Below are 16,288 nucleotides of genomic sequence, written 5' to 3'. Positions count from 1 at the left end.
ATCAGATTATTTTTCCCTTCCTTGCAATTTTTTTCTTGTTGCAGAGCTATGGCATCTCAAGTTGTCTTGATCAAGAGATTGAGAGATCTCTTTGATCTCTCAAGCTGTTTTCTATAGCATGTTACCAGTTTTAAACTTCTGTACCAAAAAGCTTATTATGTCTGTATGGATTCTTCCTGAATTCCTGCCTGTCTCTGATACCTAAATGTCTATTCAGTTGCCTTTTTTTTTTCCAGAAGTGGCCTACAAAACAATTCTTATATGGCTCTGACTTCCACAAGCGAAGGAAGGTGACAGGGATCCTTCTTAGACATCATTCAGAGTACCGCTCATGGCTTGCTGGACTCCTCTTTTAAGCAGCTATGATACAAATGAGGCCTGCTGATTAAGATGTTACTTCCCTCCTTATGTTTATAAAATGTATTTATCATTTACAGCTCGTTTATGTTATTGTGCATCAAAAATACTGTCTATACAGTGCTTGATCAAAACCCACTGGAATTTCTCCTTTTAGCTTCGATAGGATTAGATGAGCACTGTATGGAGGAACTAGTATCTTCTCCTATCTCTAACTTGTGATCAAGATCCCTTGTCTCCCATGGCAACTATTCTCAGAATGAAGCTTTTAGCTCTCAAATTACCACCCTGTTTCCCATCACAAAGCAAATGACAGCTGCCAGGATAGAAGTCTAGTAACTAGTATAGAGGTGGGTCCTTGTAACCATTCACCTGCAGTTTCCAGATCTCTCCATGGCAACCTAGAGCTCCTAATCGCTGGTGGATGGCTGTAAAAGCCATGTCAGGCAGTCGGTATTAATTCCCAGTGTTGCAAGGATGAGATGCACACATGGAAATTCATCGCTTTCCTGCATGATGACCAGCACTGGCTCAGCAAAGGCTATTCTGCTGATTCTGCTAATACAGGCTCTCTGAATGAAATCCACTTTCTTCTTCAGCAGCTTCTGCTGTTGTCTTGACCGAAGAAAAAACAAATCTAAACAGAAAATAGGCTGATCCTGATGGAAATTTTCTGGCTAATGACAATCCAAGGGCACAAATAGACTATTGATCTGTTGAGCTGTTTGTGCTTCTCTTCTTAGGTCCAGATATTTTTATGTTCTGCATATGGGCCCCAGTGATTGCCAGTGCCTCCCCACCCACTATCCAACCCGCGTGGCTTTGCGCTATCCTTTTGGCTGTGCAGGAGCTGACCTCAGTAGGGAGCTGGCTGTCCTAAAAATGGCAGCTCATCCATCACTGCTTTCACAGACTGTCAGCATTGCAGTTAATCTCACTTGTAATTTTCTAAGGGAGGTTTGCAAAAGCCACAAACAGAATCTTAATGCAGTAAAATGCTGTTGCAGCCAGTAAATATTTCCTGTCTTTATGAAATGTCGCTTCATTCCAAAGCTGCATTCCATCTGCCCTGAATTATCCAGAGATGAAAAAAATCAAAGATTCAACCTGTGTTGCTCTGTGCTGTCCGCACTTCAAATGCTCTAGCTGGTGTACCCTCTCTCTCAATTCACAGACACCAGACTGGACATACCACTTTGCAAGAAGCAGAGATTTTGCAAGCAAGATGTGAGAAGACTGTTCCCACAGGGGTAACACATGCTGCTCATGAGGCTCCTCTGCCCATTTCACTGATTTGTCCTTCAGTAGAACTTGTTCTTCAGTTACAAGGCCTTCCTCATGCCCTGCTTCTACAGGGCCTGACCCAAAACCCCATAGGCTTCTTCAGTTTTCAAACAAGGGTTGGAACAGACATAAAAACCTTATGCTGTCCCCTTACTCTTCATCTTTCATCATCTTCACTACCCCAGCCTTCCTCTTTCATTCTCTTCTTAAAGTTTTCCAGTGAAAGAATGAGCTAAATTGGAATCAATATAACCAGAATTATATGCAGGGAACCAATGCCAGATTCAATCACAGAGGGTCACTCTGAAGATGAGATATAAAGCTCTACTTCCCAGATATATATTCAATAGAATGACCTCACTCCCTGACCCCCTGACCTATCTATCTGTGTCATGCTGACAGATCATATCTTCCTGTGGAAGATGCAGTTTGTCAACAAGTCTCTGAGCTATGCTGACCCAGGCTGCGTTTCTCTGATACAGTTTTTCTTCTGGCAGTAAGATGTTGTTCTGGATGGGCTCAGGATTCGACAATAATCACGCAGAACGAGGTGACTACATCAAGTATTTATTCAGGTGAAAGCACTTAAAGCAGCAAAGTATGGATAACTACTCATGAGGTGGTACCTGCCAGTGGGGTACTGGACCCAAACATCCTCTCGAGCTGGCAGATCAGAGAGAGGGAGTTGCTGACCAGCGCCCGTGGAGACAGCGCAGGCCTCAGAGTTTGGAGTTTCTCCTCCCTCCCTGGCTCTCTCCGCACTGTCCTCTCTATGCCCCATGCATCCTGGCACGTAGGGTCAGTCCGACCCAGGAGGCAGCCCGAGGGGTGGACAAACTCCGCCTTCAGTTGTGCAACTCTCCGCACTGGGTGTGCAGGCCTGCACACCAGTTGGGGGTCCCAGCCCTCAATTCAAGGGTCCTGCCTTCCTCCTCTTTTTCCTCATTTGTGGGTGTTTGACCTCCAAAGCTAGTCTGGAGGACGTCTGTGGTTAAGTTGGCTGCAAGCCTGGACAAGCAGCCAGCTTCAACAGGTTTTCGGAGGGAGCTGCCTGTGGACCAGGCTGAGCAGCTGCATCCCTGCTCCTTATCACTCAGCCTAGGCAGGCAAACATCTCCCTTCTCAAGGTCTGGCCTCTGCTTCCCACAGGAGATTTTTACAGATCATCGAAATTTCCATCTCCAATACTGATGCGAACAACGTAAATTCCTAGAGTTATGTGCAACATCAATAACCTCATCAAGGGCTTTATCCTGTGTTTCTAATTCCATGAGCATCTAGCCTCTTGGCCAAATTACAAACTGAAGGAAAAATGTGTATTTTTCCTCTAGACAGGTCGCTAAACTAGTAGTTTCTTCAGCAAACAGATTATATTATTATACCTGTATTTTCAGTGGTGCTGGAAGCACCAGCTGTAATTATGGCAGCATTGCACTTCAGAAAAGCCTAACTATTTCTATTAATGACTTTAATGTCGTTTCCATAGTTTGGCAGGAAACTCTGGAAGTACCTTAATAGAAAGCAGGTCAGTCTTGGCCCAGATACAAGCCTTTGACACCAGGCACATAGAAGATGGGAACAGATTTTTCTGCAGTGCTTATTTCCCCTGAGAATACTCCAGTTCTTATAGTTAGTAGCTGTCTTTCATTATGTAGCTTAGTGTGTTTCTCCTGCAATTCTTCTTCCTTGCAGGTGGGAGAAAAGATAACTTTGATCCTTGAAAAGAGAAGAAAGAGGAATAGATGGGACTGGACTGGAAAAGCATGGGAATGGCAAAGGGAATGTCATTTTTTGCTATTTGAATAGTGCTATTCTGGCATTCTGATTATATTTGCAACCTTACCATCCTTTTAATATAAGAATGTTTCAATTTATCTTTTTATTTATTTAAGGTAAATGCATGTATAAAATCTTACTGAAACTGCAGCTCTGCATAATGCTTTGCTCAAAACTGCGGCATCTTTAAGAAAATGAAATAAAACAAAAAAAAATCCTCCTTCAGCTAAAACAAGGTATAGCAACAGGAAAAAAATGATTAAAAAGTCCAAGATAGACTAAAATAGTCTTCTATCCAGGCAATCAATTTCTCAATGGTGCCCAATAGACATATTGAATCACACATTTTGCTTACACAGCTGCCCGGAGAAAAACAAGGACCATATTGCTACCCATCTCCTTTTGCTAAAGGTTGGCAATTATAGCAGCTGGATAACGATAACAATCTTTCATTGTGTCAGTGAGCATTATTCTGGTTGACATACAACCTCTGTGCTTACCCTTAGAATATTCTTAATTCAATTAAGATTAAAGCTGTAACATAGAGAAAGTAGTCTGCAAATGTTGCATCGAGTTTGTGACTCAGGGCAAAGGTGCTAGGGTGAAATTCTCTGTTCTGTGAAATGTAGGGACATAGCAGATGTGGACGTACTTCCAGGCTGGAAGAGAACTGGTGTTCTGTTTCAGCCAAAAACCTGTTTTCCCTGTCTGGTTTTACACGTAGATGTAAAAAAATACAATAATGTGAGGTCACAATCTGATCATAACAGGCATTTTCTTCCTCATGGTAGATAGGACTGAGTTTGTTTATAACTTGAAACATTAAAGTTTATATCTCTAATAAAATTAAATGGCACACTGGCTGCATGAAACAATGAATAAGAGCAAGATGAGTTTTCCAGCAAGCAGTATCAATTGCGACTTCTCATACCCTAGGTTTTAGATTGTTCCTGACAGGGACCTCACACAGATTTTTCATCTTATTATGCATATGGTTTGAATGTTACTTGAATAATCATTACCTTGACATAATAGTAATAACTAAGGCTGGAGTTTCCAAACTTGAATTTGAATACACATCTCCTACTTCACCTGTAGAGTTTGTTTTCAAATATGTGGAATAAAGGGTATTCTAGCTGGGAAGCTAGCCTGAAATTTCAAGGCTCATAGGGTTCACTCCTTGTTTTGCTGTAGACTGGCTATGTGAGTATCTGAAGTGCAAAAATTCCTGAAGTAGGAGGTCAAGGATAATCATCTAAACTCTATTTAAGATACACAGTAATCAGGAGCCTTAGCACCCTTTTTAGGATTAGCCAACTGATGGATCAGCTGCCAAGAGTTAGCAAATGAGGAAACTTCAGGAATAACATAGCCGTTTGAAAATTTAGACAAATTAAAATGAGAGTTGCCTCAATTCCGAATAGATTCATAGCAATTGCTTTGCTTAAATTTCCTCAAAATACAAGGAAACATTTTCTGGATGTTCTCCAGTTAATGTAGTTCATTAGGCCATTTAAGAAAGATGAGCTGAAAAACAAATAGATTTTGGATCTTTATGCAGCTCAGACATGAAATAAGTGAGAGGATTACAAGCCTGTCAAGATGAAAACACTTCAAGGACTACTCAGAAATTCATGTACCTGAAAAAATCTTAAAGGTATGAAAGTTGCTTTGTTTGAGGAGTCAAATTGCTTACAGGATTTAGGTGAATGGTAAATGCTTAGGTGAATGGTAAATAGGTCTTTTCCAGGATTGTAATTCTGCTGAAGCCTTTTTGGCCATCTGTTCCAATCTATACAATAAAGGTATTAATATTTCCAACCCTCATAAGATTAGTGCACTAAAGAAAAGAAATGCTTGGAAAAAATCAGAATTAGAAAGACACAGCCGAATGCATGAAGACTGTGTCAATATACAGCTTTCAAACATTCCATGGGTTCAGACAGATCTTTTTGCTCAGGGATTTTGTTTGTGTGTTGTTGTTAGAATATTTGCCTGTTAAAGTAAAGGTTGGTGACATGCCCACTCCAGCGGTATCCAAAAAATCAGACTACACATGCTCTAATGGTGTCCTGTTGGTTCATGCATTATCTGATATTTATGGACATTTTTTCCCTGTAGGTCTCGACTGAAGAAGGAATGAGCTTAGCCAGAGAATACTCCTGCTCCTTTTTTGAGACTTCAGCTGCCCTCCGTTTCTACATTGATGATGTCTTCCATGGACTAGTGAGGGAAATCCGAAGGAAAGAGTCCTCACTGCCCGTGGCAGAGAAGAAGATGAAGAGGAAGGATAGTCTATGGCGGAAACTGAAAGGGTCACTGAAGAAGAAAAGGGAAAGTACAACTTGATGGCATTTTCCTGTGAGCCACCCTCAGGAGCTGACCACAGTAACCTGCAACAGTTCAAAAAGTCAGCATTGACACAGCATCTTCCAGACCAGGTCCTGGAGTTCTTTTTCGTCAGCCCTCATGCAGAAATAGCTCCCTGAAGGCCCATTTCGTGGTTGCCCTGTCGCTCCTCTGTATTATAAAGTCACTTAGCATACCCACTCATGCCTTTTCTCCAAATATGAGTGGAGAAAATATTTTTTCATTATAGTCCCTGGCTGGTCTTCAAATGCTAGGAGTTAAGCTAGCATCCAGGGCAGACCCAGCTTTCACCAGTTTTAGAACAAAGGATGCTCTCATTGCATGAATTATTTCAGCATCCGAGAATGAACACTATTGATTTTCATCAGAAATGTTGACAGTTTAAGGACTTTAGAATTTAACTTTCAGCTTTGCATTCATTTGTAGATTTAGGGTAGACTGTGCGCCGCTGTTATATATATATATATGTATACTTGTGTGTGCATATGCATGTGTGAGAACTGGACTCAGAGGGAATGCCGGGGGCTCCCAGTTTTGATCCTGTAAAGGCTCATCCTCATTGTGTGCTTTCCATTAGCATGAAGGCTTGGCAAGGATAGCACAAGCCAAGCGTCTCTAGCTCTTTGGAAGGGAGCAGGGTTATGGCTCTGCCTGCTCGGCTTATTACTTATCAGAACTGGTGAGCTACAGAGGTGCACCATCCTATGGACATGCAGCGCATCGGACACATTCCCATGGCCCTCTAAGGAGGGCGCAAAGGGATGGTCCATCTGATACCTCCTAGAACACACCCTAGAACACCTCTGTCCCACCATGTTGTAACATCTACAGTATAGCAGCCAAACTGCTACTTACTGCAGAATTGCATAAGGCCAAAAACCATTCCTTCACAGTGCTTGACCATCCAAGTGAGTCATTTTCTTTTAAATATCCCTCTTTAAAGCTGACATGGAGTAGAAGATGGCCTCATTGACTTTTTTTTTTTTTTTTAAACAGATTTCTCGTTTTAATATTGACTTTATTTATAAATTTTACAATTAAGACATATGCACATTGTGTCAAAGAATAAAGGTCATGACTACAATGAACTGGACTAGCAGTCAGTGTCATTTGTGTTTCTCCTGAGGTTTTAACTGGTTTTATTAGAGAAATATATATGTTCCCTACAAAATTTTCTTTCTTTCCTTTTTTTTTTTTTTTTTTCCCTCACTTTTCTTCTAGGTATATTATAGGATTTGAACCAGTGATTCATATTTTGGTGGGCTGGGGTGGGAGGTGACGACTATGTCTTTTTTTTTCTTTTTTTTTTTTTTTTTTTGTCAAGTATAAAAAGGTATAATTTTGTGAAGAATTCCCACTCATTATAGTCTGGTATTTTGTTCTCCATTTACGCCCCTTCCTCTCAAAAAAACTCCACTGAAATTTTTTGAATTGTCAATTTTTTTTTCCATCAAAAGTACCACTTGTATATGGTTAAATCGTATGTAGGTAAGTTTCTACTTTAAAGATGATTTCTGAGGAATACAAACACAGATAAGAATTTATGGTAAATTTTTGTTTACTGCCTCCAACATCTGATGACTACTTATAACTACTATAATTGCTATTATTATTTTACTTATTTTGCCACATAAAATTTAGGTCAAGTTTCCTACAAAGCAATGTGCTTGCCGACAGAGTTAATATTGGTAAGTATCAGTGCAGAGGCAACAGGAGGCTACACTGAACAGACAGCAGCTATGAGACAATAAATAATAAGAAATACATCTGTCACTATTCCAATACTGCACACCGAATAGAGGGGGATGTGGGTGTCAGTCCATGCCTAAGAGACCACAGAAATTAGCTGGAGAAGCTTGCAGAAGAAATTATAAAAAGGGGTGTAGATACAGTCTAAGATTATGTCTCACACGAATTAATAAATTAAACATGCCCCACCACAGACGAACTATCTTTTGGAAGTGGTCCCTTGGACTACGCCAAGTTCTGTGCCTTGCTCATTAACTGTTTAGGAAAGTGCTAGCTGTTATAGTCTAAAACCATGCTAAGGATCATTCTAGAAATTTCACAGTATAGATATTGAAGTGCCTGTGCTCAGGTACATGGTATGTTTAAAATAGCAGTTCAGCTTTTAGGTGTACTAAGCCTACTAAATCTCCAGGTTCTGACTCTCTGCACAGCTACCCCAAACATGCCACATGTTTGGTAGTAGGTGAGGTGACCTAAGGTGACTTAAAAAATAAATGAAGCATCAGACCTTCTGAGGCACCTCTATATCACTGAGTTGCCGTTGGTATTTTCAGGTATCTGAATATGTATGGAGCAGAAAGCCCTGGATTTATCTCACTCCATTGCAGTCATATGAAACTTAAATATGACATCTCACCATTAGGAGTCCCTCTCTGGTCAGTAAGAAGAAAGTGGTTTGGTGTTTTGTCCCATCCAGACTGTGTACTTATCTGATGAGATGAATCACCCTCTGAAATGGCTGTCTCTTCAATGACTGTATGTTGCTAATTAATGAGCAGCTTGGTTTTCAGGCCTAATTTTTTTGGTGACTTTGTTCAGATGTGATAAATCTAATCGTTAATGATTTGTATACCTCACATCCGTGGCAGAGTAGAGAAAGATGCTGTAGATCGCTTGGCGCTGAATCTTGTCTCTAAAGCACCTACCATCCTTTATTTTTAAAATGGCAATGCCATTCTGATTTACCGTCACGCAATTCCTCAATAATCTATAATACTTAACCTCAGTTAATTGAGCAGAGCTTATGGAGGTTATAGTCAGTGAGAATAACATAAGTCATACCTGAAAAAGAGACTTGGTGCAGCTGCTTTACCTAATTAATCATCACAGGAGAAGGTTGTGTTGAACTGTCCAATCTAGCTGACAGAATTAAAAATCGGCAGCTCTGTGTCTCAAGATTTTTCCTTCTCTTGCTAGTCCCCTGTCTCTCCCAGTCATGTCTGGAAAATTTCAGGAAGGAAGCAGATCATTTTACTTTGCTGTGTTGCCTACAGTACCATGAAGGTGGTAGCCATATCTTACTCCATTGTCAGGCTGTGTTGCAGCTGAGCTATAATTCAGCTTCTTCTGTAAGTATAATTAAAGCCAACTAATAAATAAAATAAAATAATACCTCTTTACAAATATATCCATGGTGTCTTTTGCAAATCCATAATATATGGCAGTTAATTACCCTTCTTCTCAGTTTTGGCAGCTTGCAGGCTGTATCTGGCTGTGAAGTAATTCGGGAAAGTTGTAAATCAAGGTGTAAATTCAGATTTAACTTTTCCTTTTTCACATGCTCTACATAGAGGCCCTGGACCTTAAGCACAGAAATGTTCAGTGTTCCCTCACAATGTCAGTTCATGAACAGTCTTATCTATAATAGTTTTATCGCTTTATAAATGATTGTAAAACATTTATTTGCATGAAAAATAATGTTTTTGGAGACTGAATTGTAAGAATGCATAGTTATAAGTCAACGATGGTATTTGCCTGATGTTTGTCACATGTTTCTGTATAGCTCTCACTCTGATCCTTTCTTAGACATTTCACCCTTCCTCAGTTCATGTCAGATAGAACACAGGCAAAAACCAAAAGATGGCCCTCTACAGAATTTAGTGTCCAAGAGTGATGGATAATACTCCATTACTCCACCAATACCTTCCTCCAATTTGAAATAAAGAATTTTACCTTATCTGTGAACCAGGCTGTTATCATTATAAGCAAAACAGCTGTCAGTGGGCCGTCTTGGCTCATAGAGACAGCAAGGAAGGCTGCCTGCTGCAATCATCCCAACAGGTCATACTAAGAGGATGACACCAAACTAAAGACCATAATTTAATTTTATATAAGGCATTCAAAATTTACAGTCTGACTTAGGAGCTCAGCTTTTTTCTTTTTTTCCTGAATTTGTACTTAGTAGTTGAAAGATGAATATCTGTCATAAGGAATTATGCCTATATGCAATCAAATATAGCCGTATTTAGACATTCCTCTAAGGAACCCTTATTTGTATACAATTATGCATCATCCACAATATTCATTGCTCTGTGAAACATCCGTAAAAATTAACACAGGAAGAGTAAAATTGCAGAATGGGGCTTTAATTCAGCATTAAAATTTCTCTTCTCATAAGATTAGAAAGCATTTGAGCAGAGCAGAATCTTAGACTGGTTCTGATCAATCTCTCATTAAGCTCTGTTTCTACCGTCTTCTGTCCCTTCAGATGTGGAGCTTCTTAGGATGTCTGCTTGGTAAAATGATTTGTAACGGGGATGGCATTGTCTCACAGATGCTGTGAAAGTCACCCCAGGAGGCATTGCCCTGAACCTCTAGGCTGATTTATAACTCCCTGATGCTTCTAGTTCTAAGCCTCCTCAATTTGAGCTCTCCAATTTTGTTACATTGCACTGAATTATGAGGTTGTTTTGTGATGAGGACAAATGTCCACTCAAGAGCACCAAACTCATTTCATGATCTGAACTCTTCCCCCAAGAGGTAATAAAGACAAGAACATCCAAAACTATTGCATCACCTACTGTATATCTTCTGTCAATAGATAATTAATGTGACAATGAGATTTTCCCATTCTAGCACTTTGTCATGCATCATATTTTTCACAGTGCTTTTAGCCATACAACTGTTTCAACAACTGCATGACCAAGCTCAAGAGAAGCATTATTTTCCATGGCTGCATTTGGACCAATATTCCAAGTAAAGAGCAATATTGGAAGGGTAAAGCAAAACATTTCTTTTCTATTAATAATCAATTCACTACATTAGCTAATTTTGTGTAAATAAAACAACGTTGGTTTACTCAAATAAAACAGTATTGATTTACACATATATTTTAATTATCACTAATGGTAGATAAAGGCAATCTATTTCAGGGCTACTAAATTCAGTGTACAAAAATCTTGCATATCTCTGCTTTCACTGTATTCTGCAAAGAAGATAGCTTGGATTCCTTGTCCTGAAAATAACAATAATAATAATAAGCATGGATATGGTAGGCAATTCCTACTAGATTCAAGATTTGATTTTTAAATTATGAGTTAACACTCTTGGGCAGCCTTTCAGTGTTTCTTCCATTAGTTTCTCTGCAATACCAAAACACCAAGGCTGACTCCTCCTTCCACCTAAATAGATTCATCCTTCTTCCTCTTATTTCATTTGTTCTACTGCATAACTTGTATCAGTATAAATGCTGGTCCCAGGTGCTTTATCCATATTAAAAACACTACGTCTTCTGCCTCTCTCATAAACTTTACATTAATTTAATATACTTACTAAGCAGTCTGAGTAATATCTTTTATGATAAAGTTTTCTGAAGTCACTCAGCTTTCTGAATAAGAAGCTGAGGGTTCCTGTCTTTGCGTCTATTCCTAGGCACTGCTGACAGATGCCTTTTTATCTAGGACATTGAATGAGTAAGCTTGAACACTTAAGGTACTCAGTGGGCAGCCCTGTTGAAGACAATGAGAAATCTTACAATTGATTTACATTCCTTTCCAGAAAAGATTTACGTATTCACTCTCATGGTGATGAAAATCCTTCAGTTATATAGTGGCATCTGAGGTTTCTGTCCCTGAAAACTTATAGATACCATAACCCGAAGCACAAGACTATTAAAGGAAAATGGAATAAACAGAATGTTAATGATAAGAAAGAGAAGCAGAGGCAGTACAGAAGAATCAAATATGACTAAATGTATGAAAATTAAATGAACTAGGCTTAAACCATTCTCTCTGGATACATCTTAATATCTTCTAGAAAGAGAACAAGAGCAGATATAATGATAGAAGGCTCAAGACAAGTTCAAGAAGTTGCTCCATTTGCACACGTTATAGGAGTTTGAAGGAGCAATTTTTAACAGGAACAGGGTCATACTAGAAGCAATAGAAGTTTATAACAATTTACATTGTCCTCAGGATGATGAAATTTGGTTGGTCTGTAAAGTGAAAGGAAAAGGTCAGAGAAATTACTGCTGCAGTGAATATGCTTTTTAATTTGGGAATATATTGTGACAATAAAATGATGGAGAACAGGACACAAAATGAGGAGTTAAGCAGGGATAAACAATACCAAAATTCAGTGAAATCAATGAAAAGTTTTCATTTCCTTCTCTGGAAAATACATTAGGATTCTAATGAGAATCTGACTATGGGAAAAGTTGTTCCTTTGCTGAAGCTTCTTTGGATACTTATGAGAACAAATCTCTGTGGTGTCTGCTGACTCCCAGTGCTATGTGTGCTTCAGAAAATGAAAGCAGCTGATTTCAGTTGAACAGTTGGTGAAAAAGTAGGATGCTCAGCTCTGTATTTTGGAGGGATAGTAGCAAAAACTCATTTATATGCCTTACAACTAACATAAATGGTGGAATGATAGCTCCCTGCTGTAGATTTTAAATGATACTTCAGATACGTGGCTTCATTTGGGAGAGCAGCTACCAGTTTGCAAGCAGGGCATACAGAACATTCGCTGCTGGCTTTTCCCCTCCCACTGTTCTCAGTCCAGATGTTAATGAAAAATGTAGGAAGCTTCTTTTGCTCTCCTGTTTCGTTAATAAGGTACTCACCAAATCTCCTAAGTCTTTATATAGCAAGACTGGATAAGGTCCAAGTTATCAGAGAATACAGCAGGGATGTTTTTAAGGAGGCAGATGTTCAAAGGAGTACTTTGAAGAGTTCTTCAACCTGTGTGGAGTTGATTATCATGATGTGTAAGAAAGATAAGAAGAAAAATAGATGAAACCACAAAGCCTAGGAGAATATACTATATCTGCCAACAATAAGCTTCAGAGAGTCTTACCTTACAGAAGCTGTAAAATATAGCTACAATAAAGCATCTGAGCCAGGACGGACCTCCAGGGACCACAGAGAAATTTGAGGACAGTCAGTACCACATTGCTTCTTTTACCTGATAGGGACTTTTCACTCCAGTTGCCACTGACTGATAAAAATCCTTATCAGCAATTACAGCAATTCAAATAGACAGGAAAGCAAAAGACAGACTGTGTTGAAAAAGAGTCTTCTTTTTTAATGGGCGAGCCATTCTGGCCAGTTTGCAGACTGTTCACCTCATGTTAAATTCTGTATATAAAGAATAGTTCTGAAAACTACTGTTATTAACTGTCAGTATATTAAGAGGCCAGTGACAATTATTTCACTCATCCCCACATGTCTCTTATGATCTTCAGCCTGACATTAATGCAAACTGTCGTCCTAGAGCAACATCTTCCAAATAACATGCATAAACTGCAGTACGATATTCATTGCCACATGCTTCACCAATAAAGTTGTCTTGATCCTAGGTGTTAACCTGCAGGTTCCGCCTTAGAAAACCTGCTGCTCGGCCTATGGCCAGCAATGTGTCTCACTTTAGAAGCAGGAGCAAACAGAAATGGAGCCTGGATGAGGATTTCCCTTTCATCCATTCCTAGGAGACAGGTTATGATGCGCAGTTTGCCTTTAGGCCTTTCCTCCTAGGGTTGGATGTAAGCAGGAACACTCACATAATCATTTCTGGAAAATACATCTGAGAGGCAGATGTAGCTTCCTAAACCAATGCTCAGTTGTGCTGATCAAACAGCAGGAGAATGACAGGTTTTCTTGACAGTTTTTTTTTTTTTTTTTTTTTCTCCCACAAAAATGCCAAAATGCTGGAGTTAAAGAAAATGCCTATTACATCTTTGGAGGTATACTAATTCTTTCCATCTTATAAAGCAAGGCAGGCACTATCTGACTGCTTTGTCATTAGAAAATACATATATACATATACTAAATAATTTCAGAGAGACAAATAATCATCCCCACAGACACTGTTTCCAAGCGAAAGAATTTGTCACCACCTATTTTGTAGGCTGAATCTGAAGGAAAACTAGGGTAAAAAAAAAATCTCATCCACACCTTTGTGGCACTGGAGGAAAAATAAAGAGGGACCATATTCTTGATAGTGTTACAGCTATCTTGTCTTTTCTGACTGTTTCACCCATTTGGCCTCATTTAGTCACTGTTTTCCTAAACATACACACCAGAATAGTCTTGTACTACCATCAGGGTACAGAAGGCTAAGAAATTTATCTTAAATTAGAGTATAACTTTTATGTTGACATAGTTACATAAAAGAAGTACTAAATCTGTGCAAGGGTTGGTGCTTGGGCTTGTACTAATATATGAGCAGTAAGCATGAGCAGATTATCAGCCCGTGGTGAAGTGCTTGTATAACTTGTATTAGTCAGAAATTCTGAATTTGTATAATAAAAGTAGATCACATGGAGAGAGAGAAAGACAGACAGAAAGAGAAGCTGACTCTGAAGGATTTGAAGAGACATATTAATCAGTAATAACAGAAAGAAACCAGAAGTAAATACAAGTTCAATATTTGGCTAACTTCCAGTTGGTGAGACATATTTGATGGCAGAGACTTCCATGGGACCTGGAAAAGGCCTTTACATTTAGGTCATCTATGTTTAGACAAGATAAAGCACTTTTTTGTGTCCTACTAGGAAATATCCTGGCTTAGTAGATCATTAATCAATAGATCCAGCTTTAACATTTCTACAGGGGGTAGTTGTGCTACTGATTACAAAAGACTGACCGGATTTAAAAGGAGTGTGAATATTATTTACCCAGAAACAAATTGTATTTATCTTTAGAAAACTCAAATTGAAAGAAACAAGAATCTTCTTTACTGTGTCCAATTCACAGTTTGCTCTTTGTGGTGGTCTTTTCTTTATATTTCTCAATGTAATCACTTGTAATGACTCAAGTAACATGACCAGCATGTATTCTGGATCTCCTTCTTCCCGCAGAAGGAAAAACTCTCAGCAGAGTCTTCTTTTGGTGTATTTTGCACTGCTTTATTTTAATTACAGATTTACAGAACAGAACATACCACCTGCTATGCTGTGGCCTACCATATATATCCTGCTTACAACTGAGGCAAAGCCAAACCCTAGGAAAGGAGGTTAAATTGTATCATGAATATAGACCCTCTGTCAGACATCAGCCAACAGAAACTTCCTCAGTCAGAAGTTCTTTTTGTGAATTTAGTGATTCTTAGTGGATTCCTCTTTCATGAACCTGTAGCAGAATTCTTCCTCTGGCTGTATAAATTTTTACATCTACAGTAAGATGAAGGCTTAGATTCCATAATTTCAAAGTAGAAGCAATGTTTCTTCTTTTATGAATTATTAAGGACTTATTTCCACCACTCGAGATAGTTTACCTCTTTCATACAAGAAGGTATCTCCTGGCTATGCTGCATAAGACCTTTGGAAACCCGGGCAAACAGGAGCAATTTTCTGTCTGTTTTCCAGTGATAGAGGGGTTGTTTTATCAGTGTCTTTTAAGCAAATTACCAGTCTTCCTTTGAACAACAGAATGCCGTGTTCAGGCTCAACAAATTTTTAAAAAGTCTATTCTCATTTGTTACAATTGCGAAAGCAAAATGAGAATTTGGCTGCTGCTGTGAATACCGATTTCTCCTCAGATCTTCTCTCATTCTGAGGTGTGAGTTTGGCAGGATGCAGCTGTTCCCCTGCCTGGCACTGAGTTTGTGTTACCCTGTAACATGGGTCCAGATCCAGGCAGGGGTTGAACAGGTTGTGTGGAACATGAGCCTATGGAACATCATATGTACACACACCTCATTGTATATGTGCATATTCATACCACCATGTATAGGTAACTCTGCACCAAGCCTGGGCATGCCTTGGTACTCTTTAATTTACTATTAAAACTGCTATTGAATTTATAGCAATAACTTCCCACGACTGACTGTAGTACCCTATACACATTAGGTGTGCTCAGAGTCTTAGGAAGGGCTTTCTGGAGAATTTTGGCGTATACTGTAAATGAAAACCACCTTAGATCTTGTTCTGTACCTGTTGGACCTATTTTGGAAAGCAACAAATGCTTCAATTGCTATTGTATCATTTGACTGTTTGATTGAGTCAAGATACTGGTTCCTGTAGGAGTATGCAAAAGCAGGACTTCACACTGATGTTTTGTAGCAAAAATGTGGTGCCTTAAGATGACTGCTAGCTTAAGATGATTATTAATTTTCTATGAAAAATTATTCTCAGCTTCAGTTAAACTTTACATCCCAAACACCAGGGGTTGGACTAGATGGTCTCTAGAGGTCCCTTCCAACCCTAAGCATTCTATGACTCTGTGATTCTACGAAAATTCTGCTAGGAAAACTCTGGGACATGCTGCCACTTATCTTGTGCACAAGAGATCAGTAACAAAAAATCTGCAATTTCCTGTCACAAGGGGAGTGAAACAATTCCACATTTTTCTTGATAGCTGCTTGAAATACTTGTGAGCAGTGTGTATGATACAGAAAAGTAGAGCAGGAGCAGGGCAGCCAAGCAAGACTTACTGGCATACTTTCAAGCCACTAAACTATGTCAAAGATGTATATGTGAGTTTTGTTGCCTTGTAAATATAAAAACAGGTTCCAGAGAGTTGTGGCAGCTGTTCTG

At 39.1% G+C, this 16,288-nt stretch overlaps 1 protein-coding gene across 1 annotated transcript in view; it reads left to right on the top strand.

The window, feature by feature from the left end:
* Positions 1 to 5,915, top strand: part of RIT2 (Ras like without CAAX 2) — a 164,991-nt gene extending 159,076 nt beyond the window's left edge. Inside the window, exon 5 of the mRNA XM_088536687.1 lies at positions 5,539 to 5,915. Coding sequence (XP_088392813.1) covers positions 5,539 to 5,766 — 228 coding nt within the window. The 3' untranslated portion in view covers positions 5,767 to 5,915. The remainder of the gene's footprint in view (positions 1 to 5,538) is intronic.
* Positions 5,916 to 16,288: the final 10,373 nt, after the last annotated feature.

The sequence above is a fragment of the Tinamus guttatus genome, unplaced genomic scaffold (assembly GCF_059628265.1).
Source record: "Tinamus guttatus ecotype Peru unplaced genomic scaffold, ASM5962826v1 Tinamus_guttatus_pri_ptg000697l, whole genome shotgun sequence".
In the NCBI taxonomy this organism is placed as follows: Eukaryota; Metazoa; Chordata; class Aves; order Tinamiformes; family Tinamidae; genus Tinamus; species Tinamus guttatus.
The sequence above is the reverse complement of the archived record's forward strand: the minus strand, read 5'-3'. Positions and strand labels throughout refer to the sequence as shown.